Source organism: Taeniopygia guttata, chromosome 1, assembly GCF_048771995.1.
Source record: "Taeniopygia guttata chromosome 1, bTaeGut7.mat, whole genome shotgun sequence".
NCBI lineage: Eukaryota > Metazoa > Chordata > Aves > Passeriformes > Estrildidae > Taeniopygia > Taeniopygia guttata.
This window is the reverse complement of record NC_133024.1, coordinates 19287437-19315163: the sequence shown is the minus strand read 5'-3', so window position 1 is coordinate 19315163 and position 27727 is coordinate 19287437. Positions and strand designations below refer to the sequence as shown.

At 49.4% G+C, this 27727-nt stretch overlaps 1 protein-coding gene across 1 annotated transcript; it reads right to left on the bottom strand.

The window, feature by feature from the left end:
* Nucleotides 1-965: 965 nt before the first annotated feature.
* RNF169 (ring finger protein 169) lies at nucleotides 966-21717 on the bottom strand. The gene is made up of 6 exons (XM_032746583.3): nucleotides 21331-21717; nucleotides 14324-14400; nucleotides 9538-9684; nucleotides 8725-8837; nucleotides 7967-8066; nucleotides 966-6187 (listed from the first exon to the last, which is right to left on the bottom strand). The coding sequence occupies exons 1-6, from the start codon at nucleotides 21704-21706 to the stop codon at nucleotides 4985-4987; spliced, it is 2016 nt and encodes a 671-aa protein (XP_032602474.3). The 5' UTR covers nucleotides 21707-21717; the 3' UTR covers nucleotides 966-4984.
* Nucleotides 21718-27727: the final 6010 nt, after the last annotated feature.

Below are 27727 nucleotides of genomic sequence, written 5' to 3'. Positions count from 1 at the left end.
TCCATAGTTCTACAATCTCCAACATGGTACAGCAGCCCTGTTGCGTGGCTGAGCCATATGAGGATGCTACTTATTCCTCCTTAATTAGACCCTTATGTACAGCTTGGCCCCAGCTGCCATGACAAGGAACCCTGTTTTCCATTGCAGGAGATGCGATGCTAAGCTAGGTGGCCACTGGGACTGATCCAATTTAGCTTTGGATCTGATCCAAATCAGATCTTTGGATCTGGAGCTTTGGACTGATCCAAATCCCGCTTTTATGCAGGATATCAGTTTTTTGTCAAAAGAATCAACCACAGCCCCACTCTGGCGGCCTGGCAGATGCATCTCCCTACAGCGAGAGCAAATGAGGGGTTTCCACCTGTCTTTGCTTGAGCCTGTTATTAATGAGCCTCTTTGTACCTTTGTTCCTTTTGGCGGGAATCGGGTCTGGCTTGCTGCCCTGGCTGTGCCAAGACATTCCTGGAGGAAACTGCATGGGGTCCTCAGTGTTTGTGAGAGCAGACGGGAGCAGCCTCTGGCAGCGTTCCCAGTCACACAGAAGTGCCAGTGCAGCTGGAAGTGGAGAAAGGGCAGCTTGAGTACGTCCTGCTGCAGACACCAGGGATGCGCACAGGGTGGGTGGGCAGCTCCTGCCACTCCCTGCCCACATGGAAAGCACAGGTGTGCTCCAGTGCGAAAGAGCTCTGCTCTGCCAGGGTGCCACACAGCACGGTGCTGGGCTCCCTGGGATCTACAGCTGGATTTACCCCAGCCCAAACCCAGCTGCTGGGAGCTCAGCCTCAGATTAAAATGGGTTTGTCCCCAGAGGAAGCGGAACTCGGGTCTCTGAGCTTTTCCAACCAAATGATTTTGTGATTCTAAAATTACTGCACAACCTCCTTTGGACAGAGGCAAGTGTCACCAGTCTGGGACAAGCAGCGGTAGGATCCTGCTTGTTTCCAAGCACAGCAAGAAGCAGGGAATTTCACTGTCAGAATCTGGTTTTATTCTGTTTGAACCTTGGCTTTTGCCCTGCAGTTCAAGTCCTGGTTGCTGTTAAATCAAACACCGTTATTTGTACATGTTTGTTGGCGTATTTCTGGTTTGCGACAATTGTTTCACAAGCAGGATTTACTCTGTTTCAAACAACAGAAGCCACAACATGACAGATGCCTGCATGTCATTCCACTCACACATTTCACACATGCAAGTCAGTGGTCCTTTGGTGCCTTCCATCGCTTTGTGACACATTCAGGTGAAGCCACATTCAGGTGAAGCAGCGGGAGGTCAGCAGAGGCCAGAATGACTGTCAGGGTCCGCAGCCAGCCGGTGCTCTGCTGGCAAGCAGAGAACATGAAAGCACGACAACTTAAAGCATTACTGGAGGGAAAGGGCAGCGAGATCCAGGCTGGTGCTGAAGTATTTGACAGCGAATACCCCGTCCGCCCGTGACTGGCTGGAGGTTTTCCCGTTTGCATAGTGAGCAGCTAACCCCAGAGCGGGCACGTGGCGGTGTTCTGCAGACACCGGGAGGGCACAGGGCACTGCCAGGAGCATGTGGCACGCGGGGATCACCCAGCTCCACGCTTCCCTCTGCAGGACAGCCCGTGGGGCTCTGCCACAGACAGCGTGGGGGTTCTGTCCCGTGTCCCCCACCGGGCGAGAGGGTTCAGGTTCTCTCAAAACGCTTCCCCCCAGCCGTGGGACAAGCTCTTTGCCAACCTTCTGCTGGACAAGCGGGAGACAGGACGGGGCTGTCCTGTCCCAGGGTCTGCAGCATTGCTAAAGGCTCATTTTCTAAAATCAGTGAGAGTCTTTAAGGCTTCGATCTCCCCCTTTGCTTTCACCGAGAAAATACAAAGAAGCGCTTGTTCAAGCTACACTTGGTGACTACTGTGCACTGCATGTACAATAGCATTGGAAGAGAAACACTGACAATATAGAACAACGTCATACAATCACCTGGCATGATCACTTTTGGCACTTTTCCTTCATTTGTCTCATCTGGCTGACTCTGAACACAGACCTTTCTGTACGGCTTTTTCTGGGCAGAGAGCTCCAGAGGGTCAGAAAGCAACTTTCTGGGAGTCGGTGGCATCTTTGGCAGATACGGTCCTTCCGTCACGGAACCAACCCCAGCCCCTCCAGATGAGACATTCTGGGAGGACACTCCCATGCCTGTGCTGTCCCACAGCCAGCAAGGAATGCCTTCATCCCGGAGGGAAGGCAGCTGAGGGTTACAAAGGACTTCCAGAGAAGTGTGAATAAATACTTGGTTTATTCTCATGCTGCATCCACTGTTCAGCAGGAGGTATTTTTCTTCTCAGCTGGCATGATTTCTGGCAAAGGTGGTGTAATTCCTGACCTTTACAGGGGAGAAGCTGGGTACTCCTGCTCTTTTGAGTGTAATTATTTACAATTTTTGTTGATTTTTGCAAGCTTACACAAACTGGGAGAGTGTTAAATTAATAAAACATTCATCCTGGCTTTGCATCACTGCAACCCTTCCACAACATGATTGTGATTCCACATGCAAAGGTCTCCTTGAATGCAGATGCCATGGCCTGTGCATGATATCTGGGGAGTTGGGATCTCTGTTTTGGGGGCAGCTGGGAGCATGAGGGGTCCCATGAAGCTTTTTTTGCCCAGGGATAAGCTCCAGCCCAGGCACTGCCTCCTACACTTCTGCCCAGCTTGGATTTGGGATCAGGAAATTAATGCACAAACCCCTAAATATTTATGAAATCTTTTCAAAAGAAGGTATTTAAGACACTGGTATAGTGCATTGGGCTGTGAAATCTGTTTTAAGAGGGGAAAGAAAAGATACATTCAGTGTGTAAATCTATTTTTTTGTGGTGTAAACAGCCCAGGCCCAGCTGAACTCCCACAAACACCATGAGAAAAAAAAGGAAACTGTTTAGGGAAGTCTGTTTGGGGCTCCAGGGATAAACCGCAGGAAAGGGGGCCTGTAAAAATAATTCCAAATCTAAATGCACCTGGGAAGTGCATATTGTAACTCAAAATGTTGGGAAAACCAGCACGGATTCTGAATTAAAGCTGTGGCTTTCCCTCCTGAGCTCTGAGGGCAGATCAAGGCCATCACTACTTCTCTCTGTGCTGCTCTTCTGGGTCCAATCAAGGCTCTAATTCACAGCTGGACAGAGGAGCAGGTTTTGGTTTGGGTCAAAAGCGCCTGCTTTAAGCAGCACCTGCCAAGTCTGCGGCACAAGAGAGGGCCTGGAGCGCCAGGAAGGCAGAGCAGGCCAGGTGTCACCAGCCCCAGGTACAACTTGAACCATCCAGTAGTTTGTGTGGCAAGGAGATAGAGAGATATATATTATGGAATAATTGCTATAAGATTTCTCAAAACAAAAGTGCTGATCTGTTGAAATATAGTATTTAAAATATATAAATTTTACCCAGTAAAATATAGGATTTCTTTTTTTTTTTTTGGTTTTTTTTTTTTTTTTAAATCCAGTTCAATTACGGGAAAAGAATCCTGCCAAGGTCCTTACAGAGAAAAAGAAAACCAGTTCCTGTTTTCTTTTTGACTGTTTAAGATGGAGGGAGAAAATTCAACCATTTTTAGATATAGGAAATTGGACAGTGCAGTTGTCTTAGATCAGATCTGTCTATTTATGTGCACTGGCTGCCCTCCCTGCACAGGATCCATAGGGAAGTTTGCCCCTGCACTGTGCTCATCCCAAGAACACCCCTGCCACCTGGCACACAGAGGGGCAGGACCGGTAATGCCACAACCCCAGACAAAGGTCCCCATGGGCCTCGAGGGTCCCTGTGAATACCCTGCAAGGCAGCTGCCAAAGACTGAGTGGGAAGGGTACTTTTTCATGGAAACAATCCATGAAATTAATCCATGGAAGAGGGTTAGAGACACTCAGAGGATGGCCTGCCACATCTGGGCACAGAACACAGCTCCACCAAGCCCAGGCTCCGAGCCAGCTCTGCTCCAGGCAGCTTCATGCCTAGAAGTTTTTAGTGCATCACTCTCCTGAGCTTTCTTAGTGGTTTGAGCCTGAAGCCAGGAAGCTGGAGCAGGGCAGCCTTTGGGACAGCTGGTCTCCTGTCCCTTTGGCTGCCTGGAGAGCACAGCAATGTGCCAGATCTCTCGGGATGTTCCTCTGGGATGTGCAAGGACAGGCCTTAGCTGTGCTGAGACAGCTCTTAACTGAGCAAGGGACGTGGCAGCTGGGAAGATGTCCTTCCAAAAACTCCCTGGACACTGTTTCCCTTTCTTCAATACTATAGGGATGAACAGGAAACGTGGGAGAAAAGCTCCCTGGGCCCCAGTGTTCACAGCGTGTGGCCCTAGCTGCTCCACCTGAGCTCTCTCCCCTGTCACAAACATGAAATTACAAACCCCTATCAGGTTTTTCAGTAAAATCCTTATTTTAGGTCTTTCTTTTCACTGCACTTGGCTTTCTGCTTCAAGAAAGTGATGAATGATCTGTACTGCTGCTGCAGACAGTGAGATACATTCATTTGCAAATACTATCGGAGAGCTCTGTTTAGGACTCCCCAGGAGAAATAAAGAGGACGGATAAGAGGCTGACCCCACAACCAGACGTAGCCTGAGGGAGAAAATGGGGCAGGCAGAGAGAAGAAGACTCTCAGACAGTTTCTATGAGCAGAGCTCAGATTTCTCCTGGCAAGGGATGGTCCTCATACCCCACATTCACAACCCTCCTAGCTGGGGATCCCAGGTGTGCCCGACTGCCTGTGGAGGTCTTGCAGTGTATTCACAGGGACAACAGACAATTCCTTCAGACCAACGGACCAGAGAGGAGGATTTTTTTTTCTCATTCTCTCTCTTTTTTTTTTTAATCTGAAAGGACGCTGGCTTCTCTCTGAACTGGACCTAGAAATGTCTTACCACCAAAACAAAAAACAATTGCATGGGTGAAGTAGGGCAAAAAATAGTTTTCGTATAAGATAATCTGATAAATCTCATCATCCTGTAGAAAGGCAACATCGTCCAGCAGTGCTACTTGGCACCCAGAGTGCTCTTGGACCGCAGGAGATACCGATCCAGACGGATTTTCCGCCTATCCACGGTCCTGTTCTCACTGTCGAAAATCCGCTGCAGGTGCAGGGCCAACCTCCTGTCCTCCTCCTCTTGCTGGAGCTTCTGCTCCACGTCCCGAACCTCCGGAGGCAGGCCCACCTCCCCTGCCACATGCCTCAGTCTTTTGACAGAGCCGTTGTGCTCCAAGTGCTTTGTTTTGCAGCGTCTCTTCCGGCCCCGCCGCAGCAGCGGTGGCTGTTCCCCGATGATGTTCTCCACGGAGTTGCAGGTGCTGTTCTCTACATTGATCAGCTCACTGTTGTTCAGGTATTTCAGCTGCTTTTTCCCCGGTGGCTTGATGGGGACTGCGAGCGTGCTGTTGTCAGGCAGCGATGCGCTGATGCCCATGAGTCTCCTGCTCAGCGTTTTTGGGCCCAGACTAAGACAGGATTTGTCCATGAATGCATTCACTTTTAGGTCAGGGACTTCAGCCACTCGTGTGTTTAGGGAGGTTACACTTGATCTCACATCTAGTTCAGCAGCACCGTCATCAGTGGTTAAGGCCTGTGAACCCCTGTTCTTCTCACTCCCCCTTCCCAGCTTCATTTCACTGACTGACGGGAAGAAATCCAGCTCAGGGCGAGGCTCTCCTGTTGTGTCAGGTGGAAGGTGATCCTCCTGCGCTTGTGGCTGCTCTTTAGTACAACTGCTTGAGTTGGTGATGTCAGGAACCACAATGTCTTCCCCAGGCTCCGAAGCCAAGGACGTAAGGGTTGCTTTAGAGAGAGTCTTTTTGATCTGACGCTCCTGAAATATCTGCTCCCATTTTTTCAGTGTTCTAGGACTGGCCTCGTAGGTGGTTGGCTTCTGCAGGCTCCGGCTCAGGTTTCTGGGGGTGGATTTGATGATGAGTGGGCTCAGGACTCTGCCGTCGGGAAGCCTCTTTGGCGGGGTGCATGGGGAGCAGACGATCGGCTTGAAATGGTTGAGCTCCTCTGAGATGCTGTCGTTGCTCTCGGGGCTGATGGAGCGCTCCGGCCTGTGCAGGGCCGACAGGGAGGACACGGTGCTGAGGAGCAGGCGCTTGTCGGCCGTCAGGTCCGGGGCGGACCGGCAGCGGTTGTTCTGCGCGCACGACAGCACCCCGAGCAGCGGTGTTGATGCGCCTCCTCCGGGCAGCACCTGCAAGGCAAGGCAGCATGGCTGGGAATGGCGCACAGAGCAGCAGGCGAGGGCAAAGCGGGAGAACAGAGGCTGGCTGTGTGCCCGACAGCCTCTGCTGCCCACAGCACCTTCCACGGCCCAGGTGGGGCACGACCCCGGAGTCCAGCACCATCTGGGCATCAAATTTATTTCAGTCTAAGAGCTCTTGCCACAAATAACAACCACTCCAATGGCAAAATCACACAGTCACGGGATTGTTTGGGTGAGGAGTGACTTTAAAGGCCATGTCATTCCACCCTCTTCCATGGGAAGGGACACCATCCACTAAACCAGATTCCTATAAGCCCTGTCCAACCTGGCCTTGAAATGTGTTTTCTCTTTACCTGGATAAATCTGCCCATTTAGTGGTTAGATTGATGGCTGCACTAGATGACCTTAAAGGTCTCTTCCAACCTGGATGATTCTGTGCAGACAAGGAGAAGCCAAAAGGCACTGCACTGCCCAGGCTGAAGGAAACCATGTTCCTCAAGGAAAATGATCTCCAAATTATTTTTTGTTCCCTTCTGAGCTGTGGGAGAGAAAGAGTAAGGACTTGGCCCAGATATAAGAGGTGCCTGGATGTGGTCCTTAGGGATGCAGGTTAGGAGTGCTTGTGGTGCTGTGTTGACAGTTGGACTTGATGGCCCTGGATGATTCTCTCATTAAGAGCAACATTTCTTGTCATCTCTAACACAGTCCCTGAATGCTGCTACACTTGGGCATAATCCTGGCATAAATAAATCAGAGAGGAGACAACACATACATCTACAAATGGTCTTCTTCTTAGCACTGAGATGAAATATTTTTATCCAGCAGCTAGTGTGTACAATAACAGCCTTTCCATGCTTAGTCCGAATGAAGGTATTTTCTACTCATTTATTTTGAGGTCAAAATAAGCTTTTGGAATACCCTGTACTGGAAATCTAATTGGTCATGTCCATAAGGCATCCTCTTAAAAAAGAAGACAGCCCTTGGAGGGAAGGAAGTTATGGATGTTCACTCTGGGCTCAGTCCAGCTCCCATCAGCTCAACTGCACAGGTGTCTGTTCCCCACGGGATATCTGGATCTGAACCCTCTCCTTCTCCATCAGGAATGAAACCGATCCCAAGAAGGAGGGGTGTCAGAACAAGGAGGGGGAACATCCTAGCAGGAGCAGCTGGGTGGCTGCTGGGTGACCTTAGAAGTGTTCAAGGCCAGGTTGGATGGGGCTTGGAGCAACTTGGGATAGTGGAGGGTCTCCCTGCCCACGGCAGGGGCTTGGATGAGCTTTAAATTCCCTTCCAATCCAAACCGTTCTATGATCCCATGAAGACCAGGCCTTTGGATTTGCTATAGTACGGAAGTGCCAATGTACCCTGATGTCAGAAAAGCAATGAGTTTTGCTCTGTTTAAACAGCCTTGGAGAGAAAGGGAAAGGAAGAGAAGATTATTTTCCTAAACGTCTAAAAATTTTTTCTTTACCTGGCTGGGGATTCAGCTTTGAAAAGAAAATTAATCACAAAACAAAAGCCTGATGAGAACCCTTTAACTTCCAATTAGCCTCCAATGCTACACAAGAACCCTGACACCTGCCTACTTTTCTGTTTAGTAATTCCTACCCCAGCAGGTTTTATTGGGAGCTGCAGGGAGGTGATTGGCCCCATGGCGATAACACAGCACCACAAAGCCCATATTTTGTATTTCCAGATTACTGGCGCTGTGTAACCTCAGATAAGAACATTTACACATGGGAACCTGTTTCCACATGCCGCTTGTACCTTTGTTTTGGCGGCTGGGGCTGATCTCTGCCTGCTCTTGGATCTCTCCTGAATGGTGTCGTTGCAGCTCCGACTCCTCTTCACCTTGGAGGTTAAATTCCTGAAAAGCAGGCAGGTGAGAACAGGAGACTGTTTGTGACCTTAGGAACAACCAGCTCAACAGCCCTGGCAGTTGCTACCTGTGGGAGAGGTATCAGCCTTGGCAGCACCTGATTGGCAGAGATACTTCCTGTACCCTCGGGGAAGAGGGATCCAGGACTCCTGGATTGGTGTTCAGGAGCTCCACACTGAAACATGGACAACTCTGCCCATGGCCCATAATGAACTGGGGTCAGTGCTGAGCTTCCTTCTGCTTTCCACGTGGAAACACACCTGGTTATTCAGCTGCTTCCACTGCATCAGGTAGAAGCCTTCTGGGGAGTTTGGGGCTGATGCTGTCCCTTCATATCTGTGCTGCAGAAGGGAATCAGCACTCCTGAGTTCATCCTACAGAATTTTGATTTCTGAATAATGGTTTAAACCTACAGGCAATGATTTTTCTCCTTCATGAGATGAACATTAACTTCCTTAACTTCCAGGTAGGAAGTAATCAGACAGACACCACGTTCTACCAATGAGCCTGCTCTAAAATTCCAGAAAAAAAAAAAATCACTTATTTTAGATTGGAACCACCATTTGAATTAGAGCATGTCAGGTGTACTTAAAACAAGTAGGAAGAACATCTTTAAAGAACATTAAATAAAGTCTCAGCATCTTACCCTGAAAGGAAAGCAAAGGAGTAAGCACTGGTCTTGGAAACAAAAGCTGACCGATGTGTTTGCTTGCCCTGGAATGGTTCTTCATTCTCGGAATCCGAGAGACGTTCAGGAAACTGAAGTCAATCAAGGAACAGTTAGCTGACATGTACAACAAAAAGAATAACTTGGAAAATAAAGCTCTTTCTTGCAAAAGTGTTGAAGATCCCCAAATCCCCCATTTCTGATTATTCTGAGAGGACATAAGGCATAAATATTACAAAAACAAGCACATGGCTCCTATATATAGCTGTTAGTCATCAAGTAAAGGTAATTTATTGATCAAGAAAATGTGGGAAAATTCTAAAATACAGGTTACTACAGGGTATTGGTTACTCAGCCCCCATGGGTCAGCTTATTAAATGGAAATTTTAAGAGCATTTCCTGCAGAGCCTCCCAAATGAAATGGGAAATCGGCAGAAGTCAGCATGAGGAATGTGTTGAACTTCAGTTGTACAACTTCACTGAAGAAGATTCATGGAAAGATATTCATGGAAATGCATATAAGCCTGAAGACCAAGGATATCCCCAAAGCTGTGGGGATCTGCTGTGTTGGGAAGAGTCACACAGCAGAGGGTAAAAAGGGGGACAGAAACTTCTGGAAGAACACCTGCAGTCATAACAGACCTTAGATGACAGTTCTCATTAACAAGGATCTTCATAATCTGCCAGCTCATAGCCTTCACAAACTATAAAAACTCAGTCAAGGAATCCTGGAAAGCCAAAGAATGAAAATTTTGGTATGTGGGCAGGAAGGAGAAGCATGAGCTCACTTACACGGTCTTGGTTCCCTTTCAGCACTACAGATTCATCTTTTTTCTGCTGTTCCTCCATTTTTCTTTTCCCTACATCCATGTCATCTAGGATGAACTTGTGAATCAGATCCTCAGATGTCTTTTCTTCTTGTAGTTTCTCTTCTCTCAGCTGGAACCAATGACAAGAGAGGTAGAGAAGTTATAATTTGAAGTCCTACACTTACAGACTGGAAAGACCAAGAGTTTGGTCACATCATTTAATTTTGTGCCTTCATGTCTTTACTCCAGGGTAAAGCCACTGCCTCTCTCTCACAATAATGTGAAGACTGGTTTGCTTTTATACCACATTTATGTTTTATACAAAAGTATCATGGATTTTATCTTCTTTGCAAAACAACAAAGGCACCATGAGGCCCAGGGCTGGACAAAACCATCTCTGCCACTGTACTTTCTAAAATAGAGAGACAAAAGCTTTTCTCTACTTGTAGGTGATCATACTACACACAAAAATGTGCAACATTAGTTCCAAGCCAGCTGTTATATTTCAGTTTTAGCCTTCCAATGGCCTGACACACAGCACACATAATTTGGCAGACACACAACCAGCAGCATCTAAAATAAAAGGTGAGATGCAGCAATTCCCACATTGAAAGCTATGTGAGAGATGAAATCTCATTGTTTCACCAATGTGTTGGGATGGAGGAGATCCAGAGAGGCTACCTTTCTCCTGACAGCTGATTCCAGGCTCAAAGCCTGAATTCAGTTTCAAACAGGGAATGCCAGGATCTGGGACACATGGACTCTGATGGGCTGCCTGTCCTGCTGCACTATTTTGCTCCTCACCTAAGGAATCAAACTCCCCTTTTTTGCCAGGTTGTCTTTTTTTGCATACTTGTTGTCGAAACCAACAAGACCCCTTTTCTCCTCCTTTCCACTACCTTTTCCTGAGGAACAGGCTTGGTTCTGATTGTCCCTGCCCACGGTAACCAGCTCCCTTCTCCCTCCATCACCCAGCTATTTTACCAGCTTGTGTCTTGCCTCTTCCTCAACTTAGACACAGCACAGGAAAAGTTTACATGTATCTGCATATAGAACAGATCCTCCCTCCTTCCTCCAGCCACCCTCCATGCAGAAGCTATCCAGACCTCTGACTGACACCTCTTTGTCTTGCTCATGAACCACAGCACCAGGAATTCATATCTCTGGGCTTCTCCTCATATTTGGGCATAGGCAACTCAGGTGCTTAAGAAGCTCCCTAACTCAAAAAGGCAGTGGGGGATGATGCAACAACTCCTCTTTCTTCTAAAAGTATTTGGTGGTTTTTTTCCCTCCTGGAGGAAGGGAAAACCTCAGATGTATGGACATAAGGGTGACAAAGAAAACAAGAGTTCATGGGCATGACAGGGAAAGCACATTGTGATTTTCAAATTGGGGAAGACCCAGATCCTACTGAATCCAAGCCCCCAGAGATGAGGAAGAGAGAAACAAGGAGGAAAACGAGGAGGAAAAAAGGCAGAAACCAGGAAAAACTCCACTGTTTGGCTGACTGTGGATGTTCAGCAAATATTTTCAAAGACCGGTTTGACTCCTTGATTAGAGTTGTTTAAAGATGTATCTTTAAATTCCTCATCTATTAATAATCTCAAGCAATAACTACAAGAGTGTCTGACTAACAGAGATTGTGACCACATGATGCAGACACGATGAATAGTCTGCTCTAAGTGAATGGTATTTCTGCCTTTTTTGAAGCATCTGAAAAACAAAATCACATCAAGATTTATCATAAAGATTTTTTTTTTTTTTGGCTGGCTGGCTGGCTGAAATACCACCCACCCACCACTCATGCCCCTCCTGTATTTCTCATGTGGCACAAAGTTAGATGGAAAATTTCACTTTTCTGGCTAAATTATAAAACCAAAAGACTCAAGAATATGTAACAACACACACAAATATTTAAGGATTTTGGGGAAATTCATGGCACAATTAGTGTGAGGTGACAACCCAAGCTTTGCTGACAGTGAAGTCAAAAAGGCAACAACAGGATCCTAATCCTAATTAACAGAATACAAAAAAGAACATAGGTCCAGAATTAATGCAAGCAAAATCAAACTCTAATGATAAAATCTGTACTAATTAAAAAAAAAATATTTTGAAGTACCCCTAATGTCAATTGTCTCCCAGACTTTCTTTCCAGACATGGCAATGCTGTGCTGAGATAGGAGGACAAGAAACTGAAACAATGCAGTGTGAAACATGTAGCCTGGGAAAAGGACCTCATGTTATCTGAGCAGCATCTCTGAAATACTGGAAGTAGGACCAACAGCTGCTGTGAACAGCATGGTTATCAGAAAATGCATTTTAGTCCTTTTGGAGACCGCAGCTGCAGGGGGAAAAACTGCTGTACAAGTAATTGACAATCGTTCACTCAGGACCATAACTCCTGACACTAACATTTAATCCCAAAAGTTTGGCAAACTCACGTTTGGTATATTCTCCTCCCTCAACGAGCAGTCCAAGTCTGCTGCCTCCTGGAGCCTGCTCCGTCTGGCCTGGCTCTGGGAAGCTGCATGTCAGCACATGCCTCAGGTAGGAGTTTCCCTCCCACTGTGTGTGCTTACAGCAACACACTTGCTTGTGATAGAAAGACAGCTGGACAGGATGAGTTAGGGTTTTAGTACACAGAAAGGACAGCCTCCTCTGGAAAAACATAAAATGCAAGAGTACCAAAGGGCACAAAAGAGGAAAACCCAATCCTGCTATCCTGCACAGAAAAAATTAAGCTATGAGATAATCCATGTCAAATAAAATCTCTTCAGTACATAATTATGGCACCACTTTGTTTTCAACTGCGCAAAGTGGGGAAGCCGGTCAAGAGTTCAGATATATAAAACAACTCACATTTGGGAGATGTAAAAAGAGTTTGAAATGCTCCTGTCCCTTCCTCAGGAGGAAAGCCCAGGTTATCCCCATTCCATGGGCAGGGAAGCTGGGATGAAACCCTGCATCTTGAGACAGGGAAGGAAACCAAATCATATACAAGCTTAGATTCCCAAACCTGAGTCCTCCCTGATTCAGAAGTTCAGAGATACCACAAATCTCTTAATAAGTAGCAACAGTGACAATTTTCAGATCAGTTTCCCTACAACTTCCTGACAGGAGAGTAGAGCCACATGAGAGTCAGTCTCTCATCCCAGGAAAGAAGTGACAGGACAAGGCATCAAAAAACCAGGGGAAGTTTAGGTTGGGTATCAGGGTACGTTCCTTCCCTAAAAAGGTAGCCAGTCATTGGCACAGCCCCCAGGCAGCGATGGAGTCCCCATTCCTGGAGGGATTTAAAGCCATGTGGATGTGGCATGAGGGGACATGGGATAGTGGTGGCCTTGGCAGTGCTGGGGGAATGGCTGGACTCCATCTCAGAGGGCTTTTCCCATCTAAAGGACTCTGTGATTCTATTCTGATTCTGTGAATAAGGAAACAGTGTGACTGCGTCATCAGTTGTCCTTTTACCAGCAAAATCTCACTGCCACTTCCTCTTATGATGATTCACAGAATCTTATCCCACATGGCTCTTTCAGCTGAGCTTCACAAAAAGCAAGTTTAAGCTGGCAGGGGGAACAAACCCATCTCCGATCTGGCAGGGGGCAAGAAGAGGAAGGCAGCAGGCTGAACAAGAACAAGATAAAAACATGCCCAAATGCTAGAAACATGGTAAAGTATTTCCTTCTGACTGGAAGGGAAGGGAGAAGGGTTGGCACTGGACTGCACATGGTATATTTTTGCTGTAGATATAAAAACCTCTTCAGCTGCAGCCTGACCATGCTGAAAATGTGCTTCCTTAAATTTCATAGAGAATTGTTGCTGAAAATGCCACGTCCCATGACTTTGCACACACAATTATCCCTGCCGTCCTAGCAAGGCACCTCAACTGGAGAAGAGTTTGCAATTCCTATAATCAGTTAATAAAATAGTCAGCCAAAGCTGTCTTAGTAACCTGCAGTGATGGTGCCCATCAGTGTTACTGCTAATTTCATACCTGGAGAAGCAGAAATGAAGACCCTTCCATGCTTTTTAACTGTCTCCTCACACATATGGGTTTCCCAGACTAGTTACTTACCTGACATATCACTTATTTTCCTACTCAGACAAGGCTGTTTTTCTAACTCAATGAGTGTCCCAGCTCTTTTTAAACTTGTTGAGATCTACAAGTGAAAACCCAAAGAAAATTCTTCAACAATGAAAAACCCCTCAGGTTCCTTCTGCCCAGCAGATAAAATAACCAGTAAGGGGTCGGACCCATCTCAAGGGAAAGCAAGATCCCAAAGATCAAAAATCTAAAAAAAAAAAATTTAATGGACTTTAATTCCAAACCAGCTGAAAAGCCTTTATTCTCGCCTTTTTTTTTTTTTTTTTTTCCTCTAAATGACATTTTATTCTTGGCTAAAAAAAAAAAAAAAAATTAGAAAGCTCTAGTTTGGAATAGTTTGTTTTTGAGGAGAAGGATGTTTGAGGAGAAGGAGATGCCTTATGCTGCAAAAGCCTTTGTGGAATTACATCCACAACCAAACAGTCACTCCAAAGAAGGTATATTTCCATGTTCTGGAAGGCAGACTAAGACAGCAAAATTTGGCTTCTACATGCTCAATTACAGCCATTTCCTTAACTGGCTGAACAGTAAAAAGAGAATAAATGATCTTTGTTAAAGAACAAGAAAAAAGAGCCCTTCAGGTTTCCCTACAGGTAGGATGGCATTCCTGCAGGAAATCCAAGTTTTTCTGGAAATAAAAAACACAGTAACTCAAAATACTGACCTTCCTTAGCTGGCTTTCATATTCTTCTCGGAGTTCTCCTGCTTTGCTTAATTTAATGGGTGCTCTGAATATAAAATCTGGAAAGAAAAAGGGAAAAAAAAAGGAAATATTTTTTAGTGCAGGATAACTGGTTTTGGCTATTATTTCCCAAAAAGAGTGAGATCTCCAGAGGCTGCACAAGAGCTTCTGCAGCACTTTTTTCAAGCCCAGATGTTTATATTCTGCCACTGCTATCACAGCTCTGTTTAACACACAGAAACATCAGGAGGAGGATGCCAAGAAATTCCACTTTGCACTTCCCGAGTTTCCTTTGAGATTCTCAAGAGTCCTTGACAAGCAGTTAAGCAATCGGGGGAGCACGGGGAGGATGTAAACACAGTGGTGAAGGAACAGCCAGGAGATGTCACAGGGAATCTGAGTCCGGGGAGTAAACCCAGGATTTAGGTGCCTGCTGCAGGCAGACATCCCAGGCACACAGGCTGCCAGCAGTCCACCCCGAATTCCCAGCCCTGCCCTTCTGCTGCTGAAGCCAGAGGATCTGGAACGCTCCCTGTTTGCTCGGGAATGCCTCCTTCACATCCCCCTGTCCCATGGGTCCCGAGCAAGCACAGCCTTTCTCCCGCTTGCAGGCCACTCCCCAGACCAGTGTTTTGAAGCTGAGCCGGCAGGATGCTCTGTCTGGCATAAGTTCCCTGCTCCCACTTCCTCCTTCTCTCCTCGGGAAGCCAGAAACCAAAAGCATACTGGCACAGGGTTATAGCTCAGCTTCCATCCCTGGAGTCTCTTATTCCCAAAGGAGTCCCTTGCTTGTATCATCCTCAAAGCTCCCTCCCACATCCGTGCAGTGGAAGTCTGGGCAAGTTGCACTTCAGCTGGAGGAGCCTGGAGGCAAAAGCGAACAACCAGAACAAAACAACCACCCCCGGACAACCATCCTGGCTTTATCCGTATCGGTATTCCAAGCAGGTTCAGCACAGTTCATCATCCCAATGTGCTACGGTCAGGATGGAGCAGGTTCGAGCAAGGAGGAAACATCAGGGGCACCTCCTTTCCCCACCCTGCTAAAATTAAAGGATATAAACTAGCAGCTCCACCAGACGTTTTCACAGAATCCCAAGATTATTTAGGCTGGGAAAGACGTCTGAGACTATTGAGTCCAATCTGACCAATCCCACCTTGTCACCCAGCCCAGAGCACTGAGTGCCCCATCCAGTTGTTCCTTGGACACCCCCAGGAATGGGGACAGCACCACTGCCCTAGGCAGCCCCAGCCAATGCCTGACCACCATTCCAGTAAAGAAATTCCTCCTGCTTCCCAAAGTGAACATCCCTTGGTACAGCTTGAGGCTGTTTCCCTGTTCCCTGGGAGCAGAGCCCAACACCACCCCTCCCCCCGCCCCCCCCCCCCCCCCCCACCAGCTGCCCCCTCCTGTCCGGGAACTGTAGAAAGCCAAAAGGTCTCCCCTGAGCCTCCTTTTCTCCAGGCTGAGCCCCCATCACAGAACTTCCCTTATGTTCTGTCTCCAAATGAAAGGCAGATGGCAGGGTGGGTGAATCCAACACCCAGTGACCAGCTGCTGGCTGTTTTGCTGGGCATCCTCTGGCTCACGGCCACATTTCCCTCGTCCCTGGGGACAGGTCACAGCCCTGGTGCCCAAACATGCCACCTCCAGACTGATGAAATCCCATTTGTCCTGCTTTCCCCTAGTTTCCCCTTCCAAAGTTCCATGAGAGCCTTGTAACTTCAGTCCCTCCTGCCGGCGACGGTGAGTGCAAACTCCACAGGCAATTCTGGAGCTGTGCAAATCATACAGCATTTCTTTAGTATTCAGAGGGAGAGAAAGCATCTCAGGTAAGTAAACATTAAGCATATAGATCATAAGGTCTCTCTTCTCATAAAAAAAACCTGCTATTTCCTTGTGCTCACATGCCTGCTCGAGCCAGGCTCGTTTTTAAAGGGAAAGATCCCAATTGTCCCTACACATGTGATAAAAATCCCAGGTGATGTTGATGCTGGGGAGGCAAGGCTGCATTCCTGCTCTTGCTTCTGCACCTGCAACCAGCCACACTGGAAACCTTCCACAGGCTTCCCAAAATAGTTTTTCAATTGTGTCCTTGAGCGGTTCCAGTTCTTTGTGAACTTTATCAAGCTGAAATTTCCACTGAGACAGTCCCAAGAGCAGCAGCAGTCTGTAACTCGCCTGCAGCAAACTTCAATTACTCCTCAATGTTTAAGGCTTGTCTCCAACTAAAAAGGTGGAGTTTTCCCCTCCAGGGCACAAGCCAACCCGAAGGAAACACCCAGCAGGAAAGATGAGCCACTTCAATTCTCTCATTTGTCACTTGGCTTCAGCAAGCTGGAGGAAATTTTAAATAATGGAGTAACATTTATATCTAAGTTGTGGTGGTTGAGCTACAAGGGTCCAACAACAGGTGAAGACAGCTTTATCAACAGTATCTTTATGTACCAGCTTGTATATTTTACAGATGGGTCAAAAAGAGGTAAGCCCCAAATTTCCAACTCCATACAGAAGAGATGAAAACAAAAATGTATGCAAAGATGTACATCTGCATTTCACAGAACTCCAGAATGGAGTGAAAACCCAAAGGCTGAAAGGGACTACTTATGGGTCACCTGGTGCCACCTCCCTGCTCAAGCAGGGCCATCCCAGAGCACAGGATTGTGTCCAGAGGGTTCTAGAATATCTCCAGTGAGGGAGTATCCACACCCTCTCTGGGCAGCCTGTTCAGCGCTAGGTCATTGCACAGGAAAGAAGTTCTTCCTCATGTCCAGCTGGAACTTCCTGGGCTCAGGCCCTGCCCGTGGCTCTGGTGCCATTGCTGGGCCTGGAGCAGAGCCTGGGCCCTGCTCTGCCCCTCCTGCACACAGGGACACCCAGGGACAGACAGGGCTGAGGCCCCCCTCACTGGGGTTCCTCTCCAGTCTGAGCTGCCCCAGCTCCCTCAGCTTCTCCTGGGCATGGAGATGCTCCAGGCCCTTGCTCAGCTCCAGGAGCTCCAGGGGCAGCATACCCTCTGCTGACAGGGCAGAAAGGTGCTCCACCCAAGGATGCTTCTGTCAGCACAGAACCATTCCAAGTGGAACCAGACCAGTTCTTGCACTGGGAGGAAGCTGAGGTGATCGGAGCATCACATGTCTGGCACATCTCCTGGACCAGTTCTGGATGTTCAGGTCCAGGACAAGGCTGCTCAGCTGGTTCAATATGTGCCACCACCTAGGACAACAGCAAAGCAGGCAAAACCATGGAAGAAAAGGCTTTTTACTTGATTTTGCAGCAAATCTCCTGCTTGCCCTTCCTCTTGAGTGATCTGTGGGTCAGTAGAATTGGTTCCTGAATGAAGCTGACTCTGCTGGGAGGGCTGCTCCTTCCCAGCCTGGCGAGAGCACCAAAACAGTCGTGGTGGCCAATCAAACCTGGCATCCTGCTGTTTTATGCTGGCAGTCAAGAGTTGCATCATATTGTGCTCAGTCTTGGAAAAAACAACTGATTTCTGCACTATGTGAGAGGACAAAGGATTTTCTAATTATTTAACACTGGTTTTCTTTATAAGAGGCATCTGACTTGCAGCCTCAATCCCCTTGAATGAGTCCATCCTTTCCACACCAGCATGGAAGTGTGTCTTACACCCCATCTCCATGGAGTCGCACTCTGGACCAGCACATTTTAAATTTACTGGCAAGAGATTCAGAAACCTCCATCTGGCAAATTCAGCAACATGGGCTGACTAAAAGTAAAGCTGAACTTGATTCAGAACCTTTCGGGTCCCTGTCAGTCATTCAGAGGCTCCTGAGTTTTGCCAAACTGATGCCATCAGGCAAGACTCAGCTCTGCCACCAGCAGCAGTGAATCCCCCTCACCCGCAGCTTCCACAGAAACTTTCAGGAGGCTCTGCAGCTTACCTTCCCCTTGAGGTTTTCACTACTTTTCCTTTTAACTCCTATCAGTTAACACTTGCAGTTGAGGATGAAATCTTAAATGTTTTCAAATATAAAACAAGAAGTTAGGAATTTTCTGACCCTAGTACAGGTGTAACCATTACTAAACTGGAAAATTTTTTTCCAAGAGTTAATGATCTGCTGCCATGCCTCTCACACTGACCGCTGAGACTAGCTCTGGGATAATTTAAGTATTGTGGAGTGCTGGAGAGAGGACAACGAGGAAAAAAGTAGAGGTGCAAGCCTTCTGATAGCCTTTCAGCACAGTTGCTGCCCCCAGAGAGGCACCCTATCCTATCTTCCTAGGAAATCTTAAATTTAACTCGTCCCACCAGAATTACAACATCCTGACAAGGAGGAAAAAAGGTATGGTGTCAGTTTTAATCAGTTTGATGTGGGGTGCAAATCACTGCTTTTCCAGAGACAGGGAAAGGCTTCTTTGGGATTGCCACTTCCAAACCTGTAGCACTGTGCTCTTGAGGCTACAGAACAACAGAAATTACAGGAACTTAAGGAAACACCAGGAAATGCTCAAGAACTAGACTGGTTTGGTCCAGCGGGGAAAGGGGAAAACCGTTGCCAAAAAAGGACTGAGAGGAAGGAGGGGGAAGTAATTTTACAAGTCTGGCAAAAACACGCCACCCCTCTTGCAAAAGCATCAGTTAGTGATTGTTGTGCATTGCTACTGGGCAGGGGAGAAACAAAAGAAATCTGATTCTCTGAAATGTGAATGCACTTATTTTCTCACAAACTAGGCTGAGCACCTCGCTGCAAACATATTCTGCTCCTTCTCCTTGGCCAGCTGAATCCTCAAACACACACCCGCAGTCTCCAAGCCTCCCATCTGCTTCTCCTCTCTGCCTTCCAAGAATTCCACAAAGCAACTGTTTTAATATAAGAAACCTCACTTAGCAAAGCAGGACTTTCTCATTGCAGCCAGCACTGCAGCTTTAGCTCCAAATCTGACAGTACAGCAGCATCTAGGGCACCTTCCCAAGTGCTCTACAGAACTTGGAAGATGCCCACAGGATGTGGGACCCATGGGCCACCTGGCTCCTTCTGGAGCCACAGCTGGGGCAAGGCTGAAGGCAGCAGGGCAGCTCCTAGGGAATCAGATGCCCAGGAGCCCTCAGGCAAACCCAGCCCATGCCAGGCAGCGAGCGTGTGTCTCTGCTGATTTCTATCCAGTTCTGTGTGACAAGTGCCGTGACAAGGACTTTGTACCTATTTGGTCACTCAGTGCAGAATCCCCAGCCTCAGCCAGGGTTTGAGGGCTCCTTGAGCCCACTACTATGGAAGAATCAATCCCAAAGGGAATAACAAAAACTGGGACATGAAACCATGATAAATGAGCCAGTTTAAGATGGCATAATGAAGGCATGTCAAGTGGTCATACTGAGTAGTTTTAAAGATTTTGCACATTTTAAGAGATTTAACTGAATATCTGAGCTTAATCAGTTTTTGATAACAGAATCACATAATAATATCTTACATGGTGAAATGGCTGGCTCAGTGGATGAGCCCAGAGCAGCAGGTGTTGGAAGAGACTTATAAATCGCCTCATTCCACCTCTTGCCATGGGCCTTCCACTGTCCCAGGCTGCTCCAAGCCCCATCCAACCTGGCCTTGGACACTTTCAGAGATCCAGGGGCAGCCACAGCTGCTCTGGGCAGCCTGTGCCAGGGCCTCAGCACCTTTACAAGGAAGAACTTAATTCCCAATATCCCATCTAAACCTGGTGAGAAGCCGTTCCCCTTTGTCCCACACACATCTCACACAACTCAGGACAAGCAGAGAATTAAAACTAATTCTGCTTTAAGAAGCCCAGCTAAGACACTGCACAAGCATTCCTGCAGCACGGCGGGACACTCTCATCCAAGGATTCCATTTAAGCATGGCTGACACCACCGCCCTGGAGCAGAAGTTGATTCGGGGAGTTCCCACTGTCCGTCCTCCAGAGGAACCGCTCCCACCACTTCAGCTCAGCTCCCCCTGGACAGCCCATCTCTTCAAGGATTCAGCAAATCCTTCCATGTGAAGGCTTCCTAAATCTCTTCCAGGTTAGTGGGGTTAGTTCAAACGAACAATTTAAGCTGTTTAAGCTCATCCTGCTAATTCTTCCCACAGCCAATTAGAGGGTGCTGACACAAGGATGAAGTGGGAGACCAGAAACACGCTCAGAAAGGAATGGGTTGGGCTAAAAGGATGTTTATCTGTAGCTTAAATCCTTGTTTGCCCTACAGCGTTCCCCTCAGCACTGCTATGCTCCAACATCTCTCTAACCAACAGATCCCAGAGCATCCCGAGTTCTGACAGCAGTAAGGTGGGCATCTCCAGCAGCTCCCACCGGGAAAGACCAATGCCACTGTTTCACACGAGGATTTATTTTGAAGGGAACACAGGGAGCAGTTTTCTAGGAGTTGAGAAGGCACTTGGCTTTGGAGGCAGGGAGGAAACGTGCAGCTAAAAGCCGTGTACACAGGGATGATGGACTTTTTTTACATCAATAAGTCACTAGGACTTTCCCATGGTGCAAAACCCTTCCTGTCTTGATGCAGTACAAACCTGCCCAACTCCTGGCAGCACCGCTGGAACCGTTCACTTTTGGGGCAACGTTATCACAAAAACACCAGAGGAAGTGGGGAAACACCCCGCCAGCCGGCATCCCCTCCAGGGCAGGATGTTCTCCATGCCCTGCACCTCCCGATGCCCCAGAGCAGGGTGGCTGAGCCTCAGTGTCCCCTCCCCGCTCGGTCCCCAGCACTCGGGCTGAGCCCCCGCCAGCTCATCCCACCTCGGCGCCTGGCCCCGCCCCCAGGCAGAGCCCCCGCCCTATCTCCGCGGATTCACGGCACGTCCAGCGGAGGCCACGCCCCCCGGGTTGAGCTCATCGCACCTCCCGCCCGCCGGCCCCGCCCCCCGGGCTGAGCCCCCGCGAATTCCCCGCGACGCCGCAGCAGCCACGCCCCCGGCCACGCCCCCGCCCCCGCGCCCCCGTCCCTCCCGCTCCAGCAATGGGGGGGGGGGTGCAGGTGCCGTCGCCGCCGCACCTTGGTCCGGCAGCCGCCGCTCCCCGCCTGCTGCTCCGGCGGCCGTGGTGGCTGCGAGCTCGGCCTGCTGCCGCCGGGCCCGTGTGGAGAGGCGGCTGCGGCACAGCGGGCAGCAGAGGCCCGGGCCCTGCAGGCAGCGCTGGAAGCAGGCGAGGCAGAGCGAGTGGCGGCAGGGCGGCGTCACCGCCTCCACCAGCGCCTGCCGGCACACCGGGCACTCGGCCACCGACAGCACCACCGCGTCCTGCTCCTCCTCGGCCGCGGGCCGGCCCCGCCGCCGCCGCCCCCGCACCACGGCCCGGCCGCCGGCACCCGCCGCCGCCATCTTCCCACACTTTGAAGGGCCGCGGCGGCCACGCCTACCCGCATAATTCATGAGGGGACGCCCCCCGCGGGTCACGGTAAAAAGCGCCGCGCGCCGCTCCCGCCTTTGCGCCGGCCACGCCCAGTCATGAATATTCATCGCTCTTCAGAAGGTCCCGCTCTTTGTCGGGACGGGCTGGCCGCCAGGTTTGTTGAGGACAAATAATGGAATCACAGATGGTTTGGCTTGGAAGGACCCTACAGATCACCCAGGGCCACCTCTGCCATGGTCAGGGACACCTTCCCCTGTCCCAGGCTGCTCCAAGCCCTGTCCAGCCCGGCCTTGGACACTTAAGGGATTCAGCGGCAGCCGCAGCTGCTCTGGGTACCCTGTGCCAGGGCTTTTCCATTCTCACAGGAACAATTCTTTCCCAATATCCCATCCAGCCCTGCCCTCTGGCAGTGGGAAGCCATTCCCTGTGTCCTGTCCCTCCACACCTTGTCCCCAGTCCCTCTCCAGCTTTCCTGGAGCCCCTTTAGACCCTGTAAGGGGCTCTGAGCTCTCCCCACGTGAACACCCCCAGCTCTGCTAGCCCGTGACTGTAGCGAGTGGCTGGTCTCTCTCTCCGTCCTTATTCCAACCCAGGAGCCTTTTGTTCAGTCTTCCCTCCGCTGTCCGGCTGAGGAAGGGAGTGACAGAGCAGCTTTGGTGGGTACTCGGCGTCCAGCCAGAGTTAAGGCACCATGGATGGTGACTCAGAGCAAACCAGAGGAGGCGGAGCCTCTGCATCAGTTGCTATGGAAATCTCTCGCACTTCTCTTCTGCTTTTCATCTCTTTACTGGGCCATCAAACCAATCTGTCTTTTCATCATATTTTAGCACCCTCTCTGATGAATCCTCTCAGCTACGCTGGGTTGACAGAAGAGAAAATGTGGCTGCAGAGGCAGAGGTGAAGCCCTACACCTTTGAGCCTCCCTGAGCAGGCTCCTCACTCCTTGGCTGGAGAGAGGAAGGGGTGATTCTTGCCCAAGAAACAGCCTCTGCATGTGTGCCAGGAACTTGCTGGGGGATATTATTAACTTTGCATCTCACCCACACGTCTATCTTTAGTTGTCTCTGGCTGTTGAATGACTACAAGGATACCAGCATGTGGATCCCTGCTGTTGTGGGCTCCATGAAATGCCAGTTGACAAAAAAGTTGCTTCTTGTGAAACAAAAATCCTGTACTGACTTTATTGAGATGAATTATGGCAGCGGTTTGGGACTGGACTCAGTCCAGCAATTTGTGTGTCTGTCCTGTAGATGTTGCTGCTGGCCAGAGCCAGATGGAGCATGCTGTTCCCGAGTTCCCCACAAAGCTGCTGCTCCCAGGATCAGCCTGGGCTGGGAGCTGGGCACTGGGGAGCCCTTGGGGAGAGACAGAGAACATGGCAGTAGGAGACACTTCCCCATCAAAGTTAGGTGTAGGACAAAGAGCTGTGCAGAACTGTAGCCCTCTGCAGAGTCCCAGGCACACTGGATTTTGAAAAGGATCTCTGCCAGATGTACTCCCAAATTACTTCTGTGCATCCAGCCTGCCCTGGATGGAACTTGGTTTATGTGTCTCCAGCTTCTCTTCCAGCCCAAAGCCCCACAAGCGGCAATGATTTGACATGGCCAGATGGCAGGGTTAAATGGAAGGCTGGGAAGAAATATTTTACAAGAATCATCAAAAAATGGCACAGGTTGCCCAGGGAAGCTGTGGTTGCCACATCCCTGGAAGGGTCCAAGGCCAGGTTGGATGGGACCTGAAGCAGCCTGGGACAGTGCAAGGTGCCCGCGGCAGGGGGTGGCACTGTGGGAATTTGAGGTTCCTCCCGCTCCGCAGCCCTCTGTGATTCTACATCTTGGGATGTGTGGAGCTCAGGGCTGGCCTGCAGAGGGAATCCTAAGCCCGTGGAAGGCTCCAGCCTCAAATCCTGGCGTCCCCAGCCAAAAACCTCAGCCTTGCTCAGCCTGTCATGGAGCATTTCTCTGCTTCTCACTTCTCCCGAGGAGCTGGCAGGGTTTTGCCACTACTGGTTCTCCTCCCAGTCCTCCCAGGGATGATGCTGGCCCTAGCCAGGCTGATCTCTTCCATGGGTGCAGGTGGGACGTGTCATGGTGCATACAGGAGGTACAGACAGGCCCATGACACTGTGCTCTCCCATTTTTCCTCTCTATCCTTCCCTTTCGCTTTAGTCAGCCTTTCTTCAGCCGGTCTCCATGCCTGGAGGAGAATCCCTTACCACTGTCCTCTCTGTATCTCTGGTTTGTACAGATTACAGACTATTCATTTGGGTTTGTGCTTGGCAACATGCTCAGACTCTAAAAGAAAAAATGACCAGCTTTCCCATTCCAGGTTGGACTACGTGCTTCCATCTGTAAATTACCTTCTTAAGCCTCACCGGTCACTGACCGCCTTAAACCCTCAAAAAGGTGTGGCTTTAGAACTCTTCAAAGCCCAACGGCTCTCAAGCAAGGTGGAGTTTCACACATTGGAAAGGAGTTCATGGGAAACACTCTGATGAACATTCCCCAAACACAGTCACCTTCAGGAGACCTCTGAGGCGCTGGATCATCCAGCAGGATGGGAACAGGGAATTGTGGGCTGGATTGGGTTGGAAGGGACATTAAAGCTCATCTCATACTAACCCCCTTCATGTGGGCAGGGACACCTTCACTGTCCCAGGCTGCTCCAAGACCTGTTCAGCCTGGCCTTGGACACTTCCAGGGCTCCAAGGGCAGCCACAGCTGCTCTGGGCACCCTGTGCCAGGGTCTGCCCACTCTCACAGGGAGGAATTCCTTCCCACCTAATCCTGCCCTCTAGTTTTTGAAGCCCCACGTGAGGAGAGGAAACCCATGAGGCTTCAGGCTTAGGATGAGAATTGTGTGACTGTGTGGCACAAGGAAAATATGGGCTTTGCTCCATTTAGCTCTTCTGTGGTGTTCTCTGCAGGGTGATGGGTGATGCATGCTGATAACAACATGATTAGTCGCTGCCTGACCAGCATCCTGGCCTGTCCCAGCACCAGTGGGGCAGCAGGACCAAGGCAGCGCCTGTCCTGGTGCTGGTACTGCTGGAGCACCTCGAATCCTGGGGACAATCCCAGGTCACTCACTCTGAGGAGGACAGCAGCTCCTCTGTTTCCAAACAGGACTTACTCCTGCAGCCCAGTTCCTTCAGACCGGCTTCCAACAATTCTGAGTCCTGCAGGTTTCCAGCTCCGTTGCCTACAGCTGACATCCCTCTCATGTGCATTTCTCCTCGCCCATGCTGGATCAAACGTCAGGGACGCAGGGCTACAAACTTCCAAGGAGAGGTACAGTGTGCAGCCAGCTCCTCCAGCCTCCAGCCTGGCCAGCTCACACTCCAGCCACTGGGCTTGCAAGGTGGGGAATGCTATCAGAGCCATGCTGTTTACTCAGTAGTTTGTAGGAGATTCTGTTTTCATTCTCATTTAAAAAAAACAACAAACATAAAGTGAGTTTGACCTAAAGGCTCAGGAACCAGAAGACAAACAGAACACACCCATATTTTGTTATTTGCAGGCCAATGCCATGTTTTTTGGAGCCCGATTCATGATCACAGATGGATTGATGTTGGCAGTATTAAACTTTCAGACAGATTCCTTCACAGATGAAGATAAAGAGCCTTGGTTTTGCCAAAGGGTGAATGTATTCTTTATGAGACCCAACAGAGATGTAACATAGCACCTTGCTCCTGACAAGGCTGGCCTTTATTTCCTGGGTCTGCACTTAGGACATGCCTCAACTTTCCCATAAGTTTTAGCCCTGATGTGGGGCCAGGATCTACAGTCCTGAATTCAGCTGTTGCTGTTGCAGCAGAGGCACAAAATAACTTAATTTACTTGGACTTTGTGTCTCCATTTTTCTAAGTACTTTCATAACGTGACCACAGCACTGTGCTACACAGGCTTTTCAAGTCAGCCCTGTGCAAAGGAAGAGCTGGGAGAGGAGGTACCAGCTTTTCCTGGTGGGAGCTGGAAGGAGCCTGCTGTTTATCCAAACCCCTTTAAACATCTTTATCCAGGCATGAGGGGAAAATAGAGGGGCATTGCTAGAAAAATTTGCAGAGAGCTGGAAATGAGTGGAGCAGAGAAAAAAGGTAAGTGGCATTAGGTGGTGACAACTTTAATCTCTGGGTCTAACAGCAGCAGGACATGGAGCTGCTGGAGAGAGCCCAGAGGAGGCCCCAGAGCTGCTTCAAGGCTGGAGCCAGGCTGGGAGAGCTGGGGGTACTCACCTGGAGAGGAGAAGGATCCAGGGAGAGCTCAGAGCCCTTGCAGGGCCTAAAGGGGCTCCAGGAGAGCTGGAGAGAGACTGGGGACAAGGTGTGGAGGGACAGGACACAGGGAATGGCTTCCCACTGCCAGAGAGCAGGGATGGACATAGGGAAGAAATTCTTCCTTGTGAGAAGAATTCCCATTTGTGGTTGGCCCTGGAATGTGACAGCACAGCTTGTGCTCTCTGTAGAGGTCAGTGCCAGATGATGTGCAGAGTGTCCCTGGATTCTGGGCTCCTGTATCCTCAGAGTTCCTGGGTCCTTCAGCAGAATCCCACTTGCCATTCCCAGGGGAGGGCACTGAGTGGTAAAATTGTCATTAGAGCTGGTAAACGACAGATTGTGACCATCCCTGCAGATGTCTCAGCCCTGTCCTCTGCTCTGCACACTGGGCTGTGCTCTTGGAGGGTCCCAGGTAATCCTGCATGGGAAGAGCCAAGGTGAGGTGAAGATTCACCTGCTTTTCATCACTAGGGTTTAGTGTTTCCCCCTTTCTTCCCAGAATATATGTCCAGCCCATGTGGGAACAGAAATGGGTCTTGATTTCTTTTGCTTGCAGATTAAAGAGAAAATAACAAAGCCGGTGATTCAAAGGGATACTAAAAGCTTTCTTATTACAAAGATTTCCCTCATATCCAGCTCCAGGAACAGGCACCTGCAAGGATGGTTTGGTACAAGGGCATGTTGGCACCTGGGGTAGAGAGGCAAAATTAGGAGATGGATAGAAATAATATGTTTTTTCTGCAGAAATTGCCCTTGATTTCTTTCATCTCTGCAAGAAATGTGGTTGGTGAGACCAGGATAAGGGGTCTGGGCACACCGTGGCAGACCAGTGGCTTGGGGCCACTCTCAGTGTGGGATGGCAGCAGGCACAAATATCTCACACCCCGGAAAGCCCAATCCTGAGCTTGAATTAAGAGAACAAAATGAACAGCTTGGCTGATGGAGGGGATCTCCTGTCACCAAAGGGATCACAGGTGATGACAGTTCCTTCCTGGCCAGTGGTGTGAGAAAGCCGAAGGAGATAATGGGAAGAGAGAGCTGTAGACATGAAGGCATTTGCCAAGAAGAAGCTCAGTAACCCTGCAAAGTCTGGGAGCTCCATCCAAGCCTTCCCAGGGGTGGAACATGAAGGTGTTTATTGCTGCATTAAAACCTGTGTGCTAATGAAGCGTCTTGCTCTGAGCACCCCTGAGTTGTGAAGGTGGAACAGGAGGAGCAGGTGAAGAACCACACAAAATCTGGTCTAAGGAAGCTGCAGAAATTCACCTCCATCACAAACTGGTGGCCCTGGCTTATTCTGGCCATGGGAAGTGGGGACACAGCTGCTCAGGGAGCATCCGGTGCTGCCCAGCTTCTCCATGAGGATCTCGGAGAGCAGAAAACTGAGCCCCACAGACAGGCAGGGAAGGGCTGGCAGCCCGAGCTAGACCACTTTGTGCAGGACCTGGGAAGCAGCAGGAACAGCAGCAACGTTGTTTGGAGGCCAGGTGGCTTCTCCAGGGATGATGGCATGACCAGTGCTTTTCCAATGATGGTGTTTCATGCCCGTCATGCAGAGCTGGGTGGGAGCACTGCTCCCCACACTGCTGGGGTGGTGGGGGAGGGTTGGAACTGTGGGTTGGGACCAAGGGGCTCCTGAAGGCAGGGGCTACACTGGGAATTTAAAGAGCTTTATGAAGCGGAGGGAATGCCAAGCAGCTGGTGGGGAGAGCCGGGTGTCCAGGTGGCATTTGTTTGGGGCGCTGATGTTCCCCATTAATGTCAC